The sequence below is a fragment of the Hippopotamus amphibius genome, chromosome 8 (genome assembly GCF_030028045.1).
Source record: "Hippopotamus amphibius kiboko isolate mHipAmp2 chromosome 8, mHipAmp2.hap2, whole genome shotgun sequence".
Lineage (NCBI taxonomy): Eukaryota > Metazoa > Chordata > Mammalia > Artiodactyla > Hippopotamidae > Hippopotamus > Hippopotamus amphibius.
The window spans coordinates 131,253,762-131,270,444 of record NC_080193.1 but is presented as its reverse complement, the minus strand read 5'-3'; the positions used below and the strand labels follow the sequence as shown (position 1 = coordinate 131,270,444).

The following is a 16,683-nucleotide window of genomic DNA, read 5'->3' as shown; positions in this document are numbered from 1 at the left end:
TGCCACCAGGAAGAAAGACGCGAGGCTGCTCCTTCCAGCTACTCTGCTCTGAATACTGTAACCTGAATCCTTGGCCCTGGCTGCTCCCAGTTTTTCTCAAAGCTCCAAGTTAACCCACAGTGTACAAATCAACCCCAGGGGCTTTCCCCAGAACTCCTCCAGAGAGCTCTGCTGGGGGCCGGATGGAGTCCTTGGGAAGGCGGCGGCTACTTTCTGGCGTTTTGAAGGCAACCTCAACCCCAGACCTTTAGGTTTGCTGCATTCTCTCCAACCCCAGCCCCCCAACTCCACTCCACCGTTAGGGCCTGGGCTGGGGAGAGCTATTGAAGGAGGGAAAAGGGGGTCTCCCAGCCCCTTTATATGGTCCTAATTCAGGACTTGGAGAGTTTATCGAGAGAAAACGCTCGGGAGTGTCTGTGTGTGGGGTGGGGGGTAGGGGGACAGTTCCAGGGAGAAGGGTAAAAGCTACCGGCGCGGGCAGCCTTCTCGAGGAAGCGGTCCCACCTGCTGCAGGGGGACCCGCCGGGGAGGGGCCGCAGCTGCGCGCCCGCGCGCCCACCCCGCCCCTGCCCGCAGCGCGGCCCCCCCACCCGGGAGTTCCCGCGCGTGGCCCCGCGCCCCAGCCGCGCGGGGGGCTGTTCGGTTGGAGGCGGAGAGCAGCCGGGGCACCAAAATAGGAGCCGCTTGTGGGCTGGAGCTGCACTAGCAGGCAGCCTCCGCCGCGCCTCTTCCAAAGATGGTCAGAGGGTCCGGAGGCGCCCCCGCCCCCGCTCGCCGCTAGCCCGCGGGCCCGCCCCGCGCCCCGCAGCCGCCGCCGGAGGTAAGTGCGGGGCGGCCCCGCCGCCCGAGGCCAGCCGGCGGGGAGCGAGCGGGGCCGGGCGCGGGGGAGCGAGGCCACGCCGCCTCCCGGGCCGGCCCGCGGCGGAGGCGCGGAGACAATGGCCGCGCGGGCGGCGGGCCGGGCCGAGCGCGGGGCCGTCCGCGGCGCCGTCCCCACACCTGTGCGGCGTCCCGGGGCAGAGGGACGCGGGCGCCCGGCTGGGCGGGCGGCGCGCGGCGCCCTCGAGGCGAGTCCCCGCGCCAGGCCCCCGAGCGGGGCGGTCTCCGGGCGGGAACGCGGGCCCGGGGCCCGGGCGCGCGGCGTGCGGAAACCCCAGCGGCCGCCGGCGGAGGGGGCGCGGGGATGGAGGGGCCGCCGGCCGGCCGCTTTCCTTTCTGCCCTTCCTTGGGCGGAAAAGCAAAGGATTTCCCTTTTTCGAGATTTCTTCTGTCCAGTTATATTTCGATCATCCCTTTCCTGGCATCTTGATTCGACTTGAAAGGGAGACGGAGCTAAGGAAAAAGGTTGAATTGGGGCCGAGCCGAGACGGCCAAGGTCCAGCCTCGAGTGGGGTGCCCTCTTGGACACTTGGTTTGCCAAGTGTGGGATCTCTCTAGGACCGCCAGCTCGAGGCAGATTGCGGAAATTGGGTGAATGGGGTAGCAAATCAATGTTTCTTCTCTAAAGGACCAATGAACAGTCCGGGGGCCTCATATCAGACTCCAAGCTACCCTGAATTAAATTGAGCATCATATAACTTATGAAATAGTGTATCCACATTTTGCATTTGTGACAGAGTGCTTAACTTAGTCTATTTTGTGTATTCGATGCTAATCGATCGTTATAATGACGGCAATATTTAGCATCGATAATATGAGGTAATAGGCACAATTGAAAACATCTTTTATTCCCTGTTTATTGCAGCCATGGCTCTAAAAGGACAAGAAGATTATATTTACCTTTTCAAGGATTCGACGCATCCAGTGGATTTTCTGGATGCATTCAGAACATTTTACTTGGATGGATTATTTACTGATATTACCCTTCAGTGTCCTTCAGGCATAATCTTCCATTGTCACCGAGCTGTTTTAGCTGCTTGCAGCAATTATTTTAAAGCGATGTTCACCGCTGACATGAAAGAAAAATTTAAAAATAAAATAAAAATCTCTGGCATCCACCATGATATCTTGGAAGGCCTTGTGAATTATGCCTACACTTCCCAGATTGAGATAACCAAAAGAAATGTTCAAAGCCTGCTTGAAGCAGCAGATCTGCTGCAGTTCCTTTCGGTAAAGAAAGCATGTGAGCAGTTTTTGGTAAGGCACTTGGATATTGATAATTGTATTGGAATGCACTCCTTTGCAGAATTTCACGTGTGTCCAGAACTAGAGAAGGAATCGCGAAGAATTCTATGCTCAAGGTTTAAGGAAGTTTGGCAACAAGAGGAATTTCTGGAAATCAGCCTTGAAAAGTTTCTCTTTATCTTGTCCAGGAAGAATCTCAGTGTTTGGAAAGAAGAGGCTCTCATAGAGCCAGTTATTAAGTGGACGGCTCATGATGTAGAAAATCGAATTGAATGCCTGTATAATCTACTAAGCTATGTAAACATAGATATAGATCCAGTGTATTTAAAAACAGCTTTAGGCCTTCAAAGAAACTGCCTATTAACCGAAAATAAGATCCGATCTCTAATATACAATGCTTTGAATCCCATGCATAAAGAGATTTCTCAGAGGTCCACAGCCACAATGTATATCATTGGAGGTTATTACTGGCATCCTTTATCAGAGGTGCACATATGGGATCCTTTGACAAATGTTTGGATCCAGGGAGCAGAAATACCAGATTACACTAGGGAGAGCTATGGTGTTACATGTTTGGGACCCAATATTTATGTAACCGGGGGTTACAGAACAGATAACATAGAAGCTCTTGACACAGTGTGGATCTATAACAGTGAAAGAGATGAATGGACTGAAGGTCTGCCAATGCTCAATGCCAGGTATTACCACTGCGCAGTCACCTTGGGTGGCTGTGTCTATGCTTTAGGTGGTTACAGAAAAGGGGCTCCAGCAGAAGAGGCCGAGTTCTATGATCCATTAAAAGAGAAATGGATTCCTATTGCAAACATGATTAAAGGTAAGTACAGATTGTGTTTATTCTGTATTTGTTAGGTGTTTGAGGTTAGGCCAAGGGTCCCTCACTTCTCTCACAGGTAACGTTAAAAAGAATTTGTCACTTTGGAATGCTACCTAGGATCTATAGTGGGTTGTACAAATAATGTTACACAGAATGTTGCAAGTAAAAATATAGTATAGCAGTCCCCAACATGACTGGAGAGTTATGTGATCGGAGTATGCTAGAAAAGAAATACTACTTATTTTATTTCTTTTTGATTGCATCAGGTCTTAGTTGTGACATGTGTGCTCTTTGTTGCAGTGCACAGGCTTATTTGCCCCGAGGCATGTGCGATCTTAGTTCCCCAACCAGGGATCGAACCAGCGTCCCCTGCATTGCAGGGCACATTCTTAACCACTGGACGAGCAGGGAAGTCCCAGAAATATTATTTATATAAGAAAACAGTATAATTCATTCTACTTACTCCACAGCCTGTTTTGAGTCTACATCTTGCTTTGAGTCTTAAGAATTTACATTTAAATCAAAGGCTAAATGAAGAGAGGAAGCTGGGTAGTTTTATTCATGTTTAAGTTTTTTTCTTTTTGCTTGCTCTTGAAATTGAATTTTTTGATTCTGCTTTTAAATATTCAGCTTTTATTCCTCTCATCATCTGATCATCTGTCTTTTAAAAGGTCTTTCATTAAAACCTTGAAAGGTTTGGTCCCTGTAGGGTGTAACAAATTACATTCTTTCAAAAACCAGAGACAGCCTCTGCCTTTTGTGACTCCAGTCTTGTCTTAGAGGATAAAGGGAAGGGGTAGATCCCCTGTCTCCCACGCGTGGCCCACACAGCCACGCACACAATTGGATCTCAGTATGTGTCTGATAAACCCTGGATTTTCTGCTGTGTTTAGCCTTGTTGTCTTTCATTCCCACTGGAAAAAAAAGTTAAGCTGGAATCTCATTTATTTCATTACATTTATTCATTGGTGCTGGGGAGTTGCACATGAACTGGTAGGTTGTTACCAAATTTGAGTTATTTTATTCCTGATGTTTCTTCCCAGGCCTTTCTGTTTCTTTTTTAACGCTAGCGAGGGTGTGGGAATCTGACCTGGTCTGGGAATCTGACCCGGTGTGATCCTTGGATGAGAACAGGAAGCCTGAGAGGCAGAATGGCCTTGTGACCAGGCACACTGCTTCTGAAGCCAAACTGCCTGGGTCCAAATCCCGACTTTCTATTTACTTGCTGGTGAGCTTGGGCAAATGGTGTCATCTCCCTGTGCCCCAGTTTTGCTGTCTGCACAGTGGGGTCACAACATCACACAGCTTCGTTCTGAGAGGGTTAATTGAATTTATGCCTGTGAAGCGCTTAGACCAGTGTCTGGCGTAGAGTAAACAGTAAGCGTTAGGCATTATAGTCATGAACATTCTTATAGAAGAACATGTCAGCTTTGACAGGACAGAAATATCTTTCATATTCAATTACAACTGCTCTCCTCCTAGCCCGAAGGTTGCGCAGTAGTTGGCAGGATGGGAGAAGGGGCTTAACGCCCGCTGAGATTGCTGCTCTGGTTTTTGACTCTGCCCAAGCTTGACCCCGCAGTTTACTAATCCCAGTCCTTTCCCCATGGTGGCTCTGAATGTCCTGACTCCTTTCCCACAAAAGAAACAAGGGAAGTTCAAATATTTGCAGCTATTGTAAACCTGGATATATTTTTGCCTCTATGTCTTAATCTTATGATCACAGTTTCAGTGGTTATGTAGTTTAGAGTATATTTCTTTGAGGACTGAAATGTATTACTTTACTGAAATGTTAAGTCATGTGTGAAACAGTGTTTCCTGACAAGAAAATGCTGCAATGGTGGCACAGGTATTCTTACCTTAGCCTTGAGTGGAATGGAAGAATCTGGTATGCTGAAGTCCTCCCCTACCTCCCAGCTGGGTCTGAAATTCCACAGTTTTGTACTTTTAACTTAAGTGTTGATTCCTGATTATATCTGACCATCCCAGGGAAAGGTAATACTTTTGTCAGTTATGTGCACATTTCGCTAGTACTAGTTCTAATGGGTGGACTCATGCTGAACTTGAAGTTTCCCATTTGTCTCCAGAAGGGATAACACTGTGTTCCTCACTTTGTTGTATTTTTTGTAGTCATGAAGTGAACTAGCCGCTTTCCCTGGTAGTGAGCACCTAAATTGGGCAGAGTCAAATTTCAAATTCATTTCCTTTTTTAGTTTAGGGATGTACAGAGAAGAAATAAATACTTGGCTCTTTAAAAAGTCCTAACTTTTTCCCCCTTACCATAACTACACTGCTTATAAACTCCCTTTTGTTTTGGAATAGAAATGTACAGGGAGATTGAACTGCACCGGCACATAATAGGCTAACTAAAAAGTTGGTTGAAAGACTAAAACTGACATTTTCAACTAAAAGGCACCTCCTCATCTTTCTTCCTCACGTCTTCTTCCCCTGCTGAATCCATTTCTTCCTTATTTTTCTGTGGCATCAGTGTTTCCCAGGTACTCCAAGCTCAGGACCTCAGAATGAGCTCGTTTGTCTCGGATGCAGTCAGTCATCAAAGCGCATCTGTTCTACCTGTGTCTCTTACCCCTGTATCCTTCCCTCCCACTCAAGGCCCAGTCTAAGTCAGGCCCTCAGTACTTCACACCTGGGCCAATACCTAACTCTTTCTCTTGCCCTGCTACTTCTGTAGTCCATCCCTCCCTCTGTTTAAAAACCTTAAAAGTCTGCTGAATTAAGTCCATATTTCTTAGTTGGGCATCAGGATCCTTTGCCGTGTGGCTTCAGTTTACCACATCAGCTTTAATTCCCACACGACAGCCCCAGGTGTGCCACCTGCCCTGCCCAAGTGCTGGGGATCAAGCTGGGCTCCGTGACATTGTCCAATAAGCCTTTGTGTTTGCCTTTCCCTCTGCTTAGGATGGCTTCCTCTCACCTCTACCTGCCAAAGGCTACCTGCTGAGGCCCAGGTCAAATGCTGCCGCTGCCAGCCATGATTCCCTCAGTCAAAGCAATGTCTCCTTGTTCTGAATGTTCACAGGAGTTCTCAACCTTGTGTTCTAATTATTTGTGTAAATGTCTCACCCCTTTAAAAAAAAAGTGCAGCGAGCCTTTTTTTTTTATTCTTCTAGCCTTCATAGCACCTAGCAGAATGCTTTGCAAGTACTATCAATAATAACAAAAGCAATAATAATCTTAGTCCAATATTCATTGCAAAACCAAATGAAAGACCAATCTGAAGATGTGATTTTAATTAACACACAGGCGTGGGAAATGCTACTGCCTGCGTCTTACATGAAGTTATCTACGTCATTGGCGGCCACTGTGGATACAGAGGAAGCTGCACTTATGACAAGGTCCAGAGCTACAATTCAGATATCAATGAATGGAGCCTCATCACCTCCAGTCCACATCCAGGTAACAAATTACTGTCACAAATAGTACATGCAGTTTATCAGCATAAGAGATGGCTAAAAATGGGCTGGAAGTAGAAAGTGCTAAATTTGTAGTAGACTACACATGAGTATCATTAAAAGGCTCAAAATATTCACATGTTCATCTAACAATAATCACAATTAGCTTATTCCAACTAGATGACATCTACAAATATTTTCCCTGATGTCTTTACGTGACTCATATTTTAAGCCTGTGTAGTTAAAAGTGTTAGTTTTTTCTTAAGTTTTTTTTTTACTAAGATTCTTTTTGTGTTTCCTCTTAGTTATATGCTTTCTTTCATTTACCACGTGCATTATATAAAACACAATTTTTATTGACAGTTAAAAAAATCACTAGTCTATCAGATAGTTGGGAAGGATACCTGCTGACTCAGTTCAACAGGAGATGATTTTTGTTTTATTTTTAGAAGTATGTTCTTTCTGGGATTCAATAACTATTAAGCACTCACTCCTATGATATGCAGAGCCCTGTGTTGGCCTTAACAGGTATCAGGGGATCATGTTGTCTGCCCACAAAGAATGGCCTGCCTTCTGTGGTGTCCTTTGTTCTTTGACTTGTCTTTTTGGGTAGAGCTCAGGGGGAAACATAAACCTGTTACAGTTATGCCATCTGTTTAAGGTTTTTTTCATTAGGAAAGATTCATGTCACCATATTACTCTGAATCATTTTCCATATAGCATCTGGCTTCTACGTGAGTCACTGGAAAGCATAGTTGAAATTCACAAGCTTGAACCATCTGAGAGTAATAGTAATAGCTAATCTTCTTGAGCACTTGCCATAGGTCAGGTATTGACTAAGCACTTGGCATGTAATATTACCTTAAGTTCTAACTACAACCCTGTGAGTAGGTATTGTTTACCTCTGCTTTACATATTTGAAAATGGAGGCTTAGAAAGGTTAAGTAGCTTTGCCAAGGTCACACAGTTTGGAGGTGGTGGGTCAGGATTCAGAGTCAAGCCGTTTGATTGCGTTAACCTGTGCTATAACCAATAAGCAGTCTGCCTCTCCATAAGGCAGCAGGCTTTCCTACTTTTGACCAATGCAGCTAGTTCCCCCATACATCATATATGTCATCTCACAGTTCAGGAGGAGCACACCTGAATCTAGTGCTGTGTCCGCATACACCATAGGACTTACAATAGGAACAGACTTCAGCCACTCGCTGTCCTGGCTCTGAAGACATCGTGGAGGTAGCCTTCCGTCTCCTAGTAGTTAAGAGATATTATCCCAGACTCCCCACAACTTTCTGGTACAACTAATGAAATTATAATGGAAAGTAATAACAGTCATATTGAGTACAGACATTCCTTGTTTTATTGTACTTCGCTTTATTGTACTTTGCAGATACTGCATTTTTTACAAATTGAAGGTTTGTGGCAACCCTGCCTTGAGAATTCTATCGGTGCCATTTTTCCAACAACATTTGCTCACTTTGTGTCTTGTCATATTTTGATAATTCTCGCAGTGTTTCAGACTTTTTCATTATTGTTATATTTGTTATGGTGATCTGTGATCAGCGATTTTTGATATTCCATTGTAATTGACTAGGCATTTTTTAGCAATAAAATATTTTAAAATTAAGGTATGTTCATTATTTTTTTAGACATAAAAATCTATGCTATTGAACACTTAACAGACTACAGTATAGTGTAAACATAACTTTTATATGCCCTGGAAAACCAAAAAATTTGTGTGACATATTATTGTGTATTCACTTTATTACTGTGCCCTGGAACCCAACCTGCACTATCTTCAAGGTATGCCTGTAATAGCTAACATTTGTTCAATAAGTATGTGCCAGGCACTGACTTTTCCCATACTTTGACATGTATTAATCTATTGAAACTTCACAGCAATCTTGTGAGCCTGGTACACTACTATTTTATAGGTCACTGAGGCACTCAAAGAGTGAATGCATTGCCCAGGGTCAGCTAGCTAGGGCTTGCTGTGAGGTTCAAATCCAGGCAGTCTGGCTGGGAGCCCATGCTCTTAACAACTGCGCTGTCACTTCATTTGATCCTCATGTTAACTTTATGAGTTAGATACTGCTCTCACTTATCTTTATAAAGAAAATCCAACATGTGAAAAGTCAGATTAACAAATCAGAGGGCAGTTGTTTACATTACACAATTTATATTTCATAAAGGGATTCCTTTAAAAATAAATGTCTCATGACATACTTAAAATGGATATAGCTTGTTAACTGCTTTAAAGAGAGTTTAAAAGGTAGTGAGACTTATGCCAAAGTATGTAAAGTCATGGCAAATCAAAAAATCAATCAGAAATGAGTATTAAATTACAGTATCAATCACTGGGAACATAGAATTCCATACAGAGCGTTTTGATTCGCATTGGACATTTTCTTGACATAATGTGAGAAACGAAGGTATCAGATTAGCAACCCTACGTGATATCTTCTGTTTGGCTCTCACAGTGTTCAAAATATTTTTAACTGGCTTGTTACCAATATTTAACAATTCAGGAGATTTCACATAAAAATCATGATTTCCAGCCTTTAGAAAAATTGCAAGATCTGGCAACCTTGGGTCCTATTCACTGGGGCCAAGTGGTGGCTGTTCCCTTTAGATGAGGCTTATATGCTCCATTTCACCACAACCTCTTCCATTCTCATCACATCATGACCTGGGAGGCCTATGCTGTTGTTTTTCTTACCCCGGCCCAGTGCATTCAGCTAGTCTGTTATCTCCTTGGCCCTGGAAGGTGTTTGGATCTACATCCTCTGAATTATAGCAACTTATGCTTCTTAAGTGTTTTAGGAGCACATCTTGAAGAATGTAAAATGTCAGTCTTGAGTCTACCTTATAGATACGTAACTTAGACTGCAAAGAAATGACTACTGTTATTTTTAAAAGGTAATATAAATATCTTTTTTTCTTAATGGTTTTAAGGATGGTTGCTTTGTATAGTTGAAGACGGGACTATAATTCCATAAAATTCAAGGTAACATTTATTGAGACCTTACGTTGAGAAAGATACCATTCTTTCAATAATTATTACATAAGACACAAAGATGATTAATTTTACTGCCATGGAAACTCAGCATCTAGTAGTAAAGACACATACATAGCAGGAATACGAGACAATCTTACAAAAAAGTGCTATTGAAATTGAGGGTAGCGAGAGCTTCAGTCTAATTAAGGGGAATCTGACCATCTTAGAAGGCTTCCAGGAGTAGGTTGCTATGATTTGGGCCTTAAAGAATGGCTGCAATTAAGGAAGGTAGTTTTTGAGGACGAGCGTTCTGGCAGAAGGTTAGCCAGTGAAGGAAGGCTGAAGGGAAAGTTCCAGGTTTATTCCAGTTGCTGGAGTGGAAGTATATTCGTGAGACGCAAGAGGGTAGAATGAGAGACTGGATGAGAAGAGTTCAGTTAAGAGCATGTCATGGTGGGCTTGGAAGGGGAGTCTGGAGAATTTTAAAAATCGAGAACTACCAAAGTTTTCAGAGGAAGAGAATGATGCGTGATCAGTTCTAGCTTTAAGATAAGAGCTCTTTTGAGAATAGACTGTGAGAAAGATGGCAGGGAGATCTGCTAAAGCTATTATAATAAACCAGGTGAGAAATACTGAAAGCCTGAAGTGGTAGGAGTAGAAAGCAGGCAAGTGTGAGGAATAGTATAGATTCACCATTGATTGAATGGTAGTGATCGCTCCCTTGGGTGACTGGACATGGGCGATGAGGGTGAGAAAGGAATTGACAGTCATTCCAGGCTCTCTGGCTGATTGACCAGGAGCACTGAAGTAGCAACAAATGGGAAGGGAGAAGAGGAGAGATGATGAGCTCAGTTTTGTCGTAAAATGTCAAGGGCTAGTTAGATAACTCAGAAGAGCTGTTCAGAAAGCGATGGGAAGTGTGGTTCTGCAGCTCAGGAGGAAGGATGCGGCTAAATACAGGGATCTGTGAGTTGTTGCTTAGAGATGATGGCTTTGTATGGAGGTGAATGCGATGCCTTGGGAAGTTGGGACCAACGACACAGCAATGAGCAGAATCTTGGGAAACAGCATTAGTTGAAGGATGAGCTGAGGAAGAAAAGTGCGTGAAGAACCCGGAAGAAGCAGTAAGCGATAGAGAAGAAAAATCTGTGGAGAGCTGTGTCCAGTGGGGAGAACGTTCTCGCTTGGCTCTGCTATTTATTTACTTGTCTAATCTTGGGCAGTGGCTTAAGGTCTTGGGTCTTACTTTCCAGCAAAATAAGGAAGTTAGATTAGATAAGCCTTACAGGTCTTTTCAGTGAGAAAAAATCTTAGGTAAAAACCTTAAAGCACTTCAGTGGATATTGAATACCTGAAAAGATTGTGGTTGTCTCTGAATCCCTGCATGGCTTTGTTCCTATCACTCATGTGTCACTGAATACAGACTGCCATATATTTATGGTGAATATTTGTGTGTAAACTCTCAGAGCTGTGACAGATGGTGCTATTCTCATGCTTGGTTTGAAATTGTTCATTCATTCATTTATTCAACAGATATTTGCCAGATGCTTCCTGCTTGCTGTGTACAGTGGTAGGAGCTCAGTAAACAAGACACAATTTCTCAGCCTCAGTAGCTTCATAGAGGGAACAACAAGAAAAAAGTCAGTTACAGTTGAGGAAGTTTCTATCAGCTGTAATAGAACGTTATGTTGCATTTGCATAACAGGGGAAAAACTACCAGGAATCACTTTATTTCTGTTTATACTTTTAAAAAATTGAGCTATAGTTTACACTATTATATATTTCAGGTGTACAGCATAGTGATTTACAATTTTTAAATTTTTTATAGTTAAAATTTTTTATACTCTGTAGTTATTATAAAAGAGTGGCTATATTCCCTGTGTTGTACAATATAGCCTTGTAGCCTATCTATTTTATACATAATAGTTTGTACTTCTTAATCTCCTACCCCTATCTTGCCCCTCCCCCTGCTTCCTGCTCCCCACTGGTAAGCACTAGTTTGTTCTCTATATCTATGAGTCTGTTTCTTTTTTGTTATACTAACTAGCTCATTTTATTTCTTAGATTACACATATAAGTGATATCGTGCAGTATTTGTCTTTCTCTGTCTGACTTATTTCACTCATCATATAACCTCCAAGTCCATCCATGTTGTTGCAAGCGGCAAAATATCATTCTTTTTTTATGGCTGAGTAGTATTCCATTGTATATATACACCGCATCTTTTTTATCTGTTCATCTGGTTTTTTTTTTTTTGCTTTATCATTTTTTAAAATTTATTTATTTATTGGAGTAAAGTTGATTTTCAATGTTGTGTTAGTTTCAGGTGTACAGCAAAGTGAATCAGCTATACATTTGCATATATCCATTCTTTTTAAGATTCTTTTCCCATATAGGCCATTATAGAGTATTGAGTAGAGTTCCTGTGCTATACAGTAGGTCTTTATTAGTTGTTTATTTTATATATAGTAGTATGTATATGTCAATCCCAATCTCCCAGTTTATCCCTCCCCTGCCTTACCTCATGGTAAACATAAGTTTGTTTTCTACTCTGTAACTTTATTTCTGTTTTGTAGATAAGTTCATTTGTACCTTTTTAAGACTCCACATATAAGCAATATTATATGATATTTGTCTTTCTCTGTCTGACTTACTTCACTCAGTATGACAATCTCTAGGTCCATCCATGTTGCTGCAGATGGCATTAGTTTGTTCTTTTTTATGGTTAATATTCCATTGTATATATGTACCATACATTCTTTATTTGGGGGGGGGGCAGATATAGTTGTTTTACAATGTTGTGTTAGCTTCTACTGTACAGTGAATTGGAGTTCCCTGTGCTGAACAGCAGGTTCTCATTAATTATCTATTTTATACATATTAGTGTATTTATGTCAATCCCAGTCTCCCAATTCATACACCCCTCTCTCCCCTCTTGGTGTACATACATACATTTGTTCTCTACATTTGTGTCTCTATTTCTGCCTTGCAAACCCGTTCATCTGTACCATTTTCCTAAATTCCACATATATGTGTTAATGTATGATATTTGTTTTTCTCTTTCTGACTTACTTCACTCTGTATGACAGTCTCTAGGTCCATTCATGTCTCTACAAATGATCCAATTTCGTTCCTTTTTTTGGCTGAGTAATATTCCATTATATATATGTACCACATCTTCTTTATCCATTCGTCTGTCGATGGACATTTAGCTTGCTTCCATGACCTGGCTATTGTAAATAGTGCTGCAGTGAAATGGGGGTGCATGTGTCTTTTTGAATTATGGTTTTCTCTGGGTATATGCCCAGTAGTGGGATTGCTGGGTCATATGATAATTCTATTTTTAGTTTTTTGAGGAACCTCCCTAGTGTTCTCCATAGTGGCTGTATCAATTTACATTCCCACCAACAGTGCAAGAGTGTTCCCTTTTCTCCACACCCTCTCTAGCATTTATTGTTTGTGGATTTTCTGATGATGCCCATTCTGACTGGTGTGAGGTGATACCTCATTGTAGTTTTGATTTGCATTTCTCTAATAATTAGTGATGTTGAGCATCTTTTCATGTGTCTCTTGACCATCTGTTTGTGTTCTTTGGAGCAATGTCTATTTAGGTCTTCCACCCATTTTTTGATTGGGTTGTTTGTTTTTTTTGACATTGAACTGCATGAGCTGTTTATATATTTTGGAGATTAATCCTTTGTCCATTGATTCATTTGCAAATATTTTCTCGTATTCTGAGGGTTGTCTTTTCATCTTGTTTATGGTTTCCTTTGCTGTGCAAAAGCTTTTAAGTTTCATAAGGTCCCATTTGTTTATTTTTGTTTTTATTTTCATTACTCTGAGTGGTGGATGGAAAAAGCGCTTGCTGTGATTTATGTCAAAAGAGTGTTCTGCCTATGTTTTCCTCTAAGACTTTCATAGTATCAGGCCTTACATTTCGGTCTTTAATCCATTTTGAGGTTATTTTTGTATATGGTATGAGGCAATGTTCTAATTTCATTCTTTTCCATGTGGCTGTCCAGGTTTCCCAGCACCACTTATTGAATAGATTGTCTTTTCTCCATTGTATATTTTTGCCTCCTTTGTCATAGATTAATTGATCATAAGGATACAGCATTAATATACAAAAATCTGTTGCATTTCAATATACTAACAATGAACTATCAGAAAGAGAAATTAAAGAAACAAATCCCATTTACCACTGCATCAAAAAGAATAAAATACCTGTGAATAAACCTGAAGACCTGTGCTTGGAAAAGTATAAGACACTGCTGAAAGAAATTGAAGATGATACAAACAGATGGAAAGAAATACTGTGTTCATGGATTGGAAGAATTAATATTGTTAAAATGACCACACTACCCTAAGGCAATCTACAGATTCAGTGCAATCCCTATCAAAATACCAGCGGTGTTTTTCACAGAACTAGAACAAATAATTTTAGAATTTGCATGGAAGCACAAAAGACCCCAAATAGCCAAAACAGCCTTGAATAAGAAGAACAGAGCTGGAGGAATCAGTGACTTCAGAGTATACTACAAAACTACAGTAATCAAAACAGTATGGTACTGGCACAAAAACAGACACATAGCTCAATGGAACAGGATAGAGAGCCCAGGAGTCACTTTACTTTAAACATTTTTACTGCTATAGAAAGATTGAGATACCTCTCTGAACATAAGAGTCTCAAATTGAGGATTTTTGTAAGGTCTGATTAATTTAAGAAAAGCCTAATAAGCTCATTGTTGAATAATTTATACCAACTGATAAAATTTTTGAATCATCATTAACATTAACTTTCACAGTAACCATTTGACAGAATGACTCATAATTTATATAATTAAACAATGTGTCACAAGTACTCAAAAACAACTAAATCCTATGGAAATTCTGCATGTATATAACTGAAAGGTAATAAATAGGTTTTCAGAGGTGGGAGAATTCTTATTTTCTTGAATGTCAGAAACTGGAGAAAAACAATATATGGACTCAAAGCAGAAATACCAATCTTCTCAGACTTTTCCTTAGGCTTTGAAACCTAAATAGCAAGAACTTTTACTGATAAGACTTTGTCTTCCCTACTTAAAGGGGAAATCACATTTCTGATTGTACATTCTTTCTTTCTAAAGAAGGCTTTATAAGCTTTTCTTCCACGAAGTAATGGGAGCACATATTTGGGCACACAGGATACAAGGTACAGTTCATTCATTGATCCAACTTATTGAGTCCTTACAAGGTGCCAGACTCTTGCCATCCTCCAATTGGGAATGGAGTGGTGTGCAGGACACAGTTCCTACACTGTTAGAAGGAAGAGAGAAACTGTAAACAGGAACCACATCAGATCATGAGAAGAGCTACAGAGAGAATTAAAATAGGGTGACGTGGTAGAAATGCCTGACCAGCTCCTTCAGGTTGGATCATCTGGGAAGGCTCTCTGAGGAGGTGATAGTAAGATGAGACCTGAATGACGAGGAGGCAGCTGTGCAAAGACCTGGGAAAAGAAAAGACTTCCAGACAGATGGAACAGCTCAGCAATGGCAAGCTAAATCTTCATTTATTGGAGTAATATTAGTGCTACTGACAACTCCTGCTCTTTCTTCAAATCTGCAGCTAGAAGTATTTAAGTGTAATTTTATGGTTAATATTTCCAGAGAACGAAATCACAGGCTGGGAGCAATGTTAGAACTGAGGGTGTGAAAGGGCAGGGACTAGGGTCAGGCAAGTGAGATGCTTGAGGCACAAAACTGAAGGAATCACTGGGAGTGGAAGAGCCTTCTCATATTTTGTGCTCTAGGCACCTCACCTGCCTTACCCTAGTTGCAGCTTTGGGAAGAAGGGAGTGGAAGTGAAGTTTGCAAAGATCCTGGTGCCTTGAAGAGCCAGCAGGTTTGGAGGTGGATGGAGAGATAAAGTGGAAAAAATTAAAACAGCCTGGAAAGCTGACCCCCAAGAGGTGGCCTCCCAGCCCACTGCCTTTTGGCACCTTCTGTAGCTTCTTAAGATCACAGACTGTAGTTCCCCACTAAACTGGCTTGTGTTTCTCTAACTTCTTGTGTCCTTAACTTGACCAGTAGTGTGAGAGAGGCACGCACCTGTGGCAGCAGATACTGGTACAGGGTTAGCTGCTAAGACCTAAAGGACCCTATACCAGTTAATTACTAGGACGTCTTCATGGCAGAGAGACTCTGCTGCTACCACCTGTTACACACAGGTATAGAGAAAAAGGTGCCTGTGCTGAAAAGTTCCCAGGAGGGTAGTGGTTGGAGAATGCGTTCCTCCCAGCATCCTGCAAAGCCTGCTTAAGGATAACCTGAAAGACAATGGCAGGAACAGGTAATCTGAATCTGGTGATTGGCAGTGGATTTTAAGGTTCCGTGTTGTGGTAGTCTGTGCTGGAATCAAAGTGTCACAACTACTCTGTTTCTGTATGCCAAACTGTAAAGCATTATTGTATCACCACCCTGAGGTATCGCTTTTGTTTGTTATCCTAATAAAAATGTGCTTTTTTCTTTTTACTAGAATATGGATTGTGTTCAGTTCCGTTTGAAAATAAGCTCTATCTAGTTGGTGGACAAACTACAATCACAGAATGCTATGACCCTGAACAAAATGAATGGAGAGAGATCGCTCCCATGATGGAAAGGAGGATGGAGTGTGGTGCCGTCATCATGAATGGGTGTATTTATGTCACTGGAGGGTATTCCTACTCAAAGGGGACATATCTTCAGAGCATTGAGAAATATGATCCAGATCTTAATAAGTGGGAAATCGTAGGTAATCTTCCAAGTGCCATGCGGTCCCATGGGTGCGTGTGTGTGTATAATGTCTGATTAAGTCCATAGAAATAACCAAGTAATCACTGTTTCAGAGTATAGTAAAAAAAAAAGTGTGTAGGGTTTGGAGTGTCTTGTTACTGTGGCCTGGCACATATTAGGTAAATTCTTATTCCTAACTCCAACTCTACACCCCAACCCTATATTAATGGTCAAGAAAAATCTTATGTATATTTACAGTTGAATCAATGGAGTTAACACCTATAATCTCTGCTCATCAAAGGTGATTTGGAATGCTGGACACTTGGTAAAAGGTGAAATGCCTTTGTAGTGAGTTTTTTCTCTTGGTAGCATTAACACTGGGTGTAAGTCAAAATCATTCTGTGGAATGAAATGTTTCTTATGACCCTGTAATGTAATAGGCAGTGTACACTAAGGTTTCATTTAGCTAGCAAGGAAATTGAAATATAAGGAGGGAATATTCTCTACCTCTACAAAATCAACACAAAAGTTTTTTTTCACCTCTAGAATTATTTAGAATGG

General features: G+C 41.6%; 1 protein-coding gene across 1 annotated transcript; it reads left to right on the top strand.

Moving 5' to 3' along the window:
* Positions 1 to 360: 360 nt before the first annotated feature.
* On the top strand, positions 361 to 16,242 carry KLHL23 (kelch like family member 23). The gene is given in 4 exon segments (XM_057747180.1): positions 361 to 820; positions 1,745 to 2,959; positions 6,224 to 6,376; positions 15,887 to 16,242. Coding segments are annotated over 4 exon segments (2,139 nt in total). The 3' UTR covers positions 16,198 to 16,242.
* Positions 16,243 to 16,683: the final 441 nt, after the last annotated feature.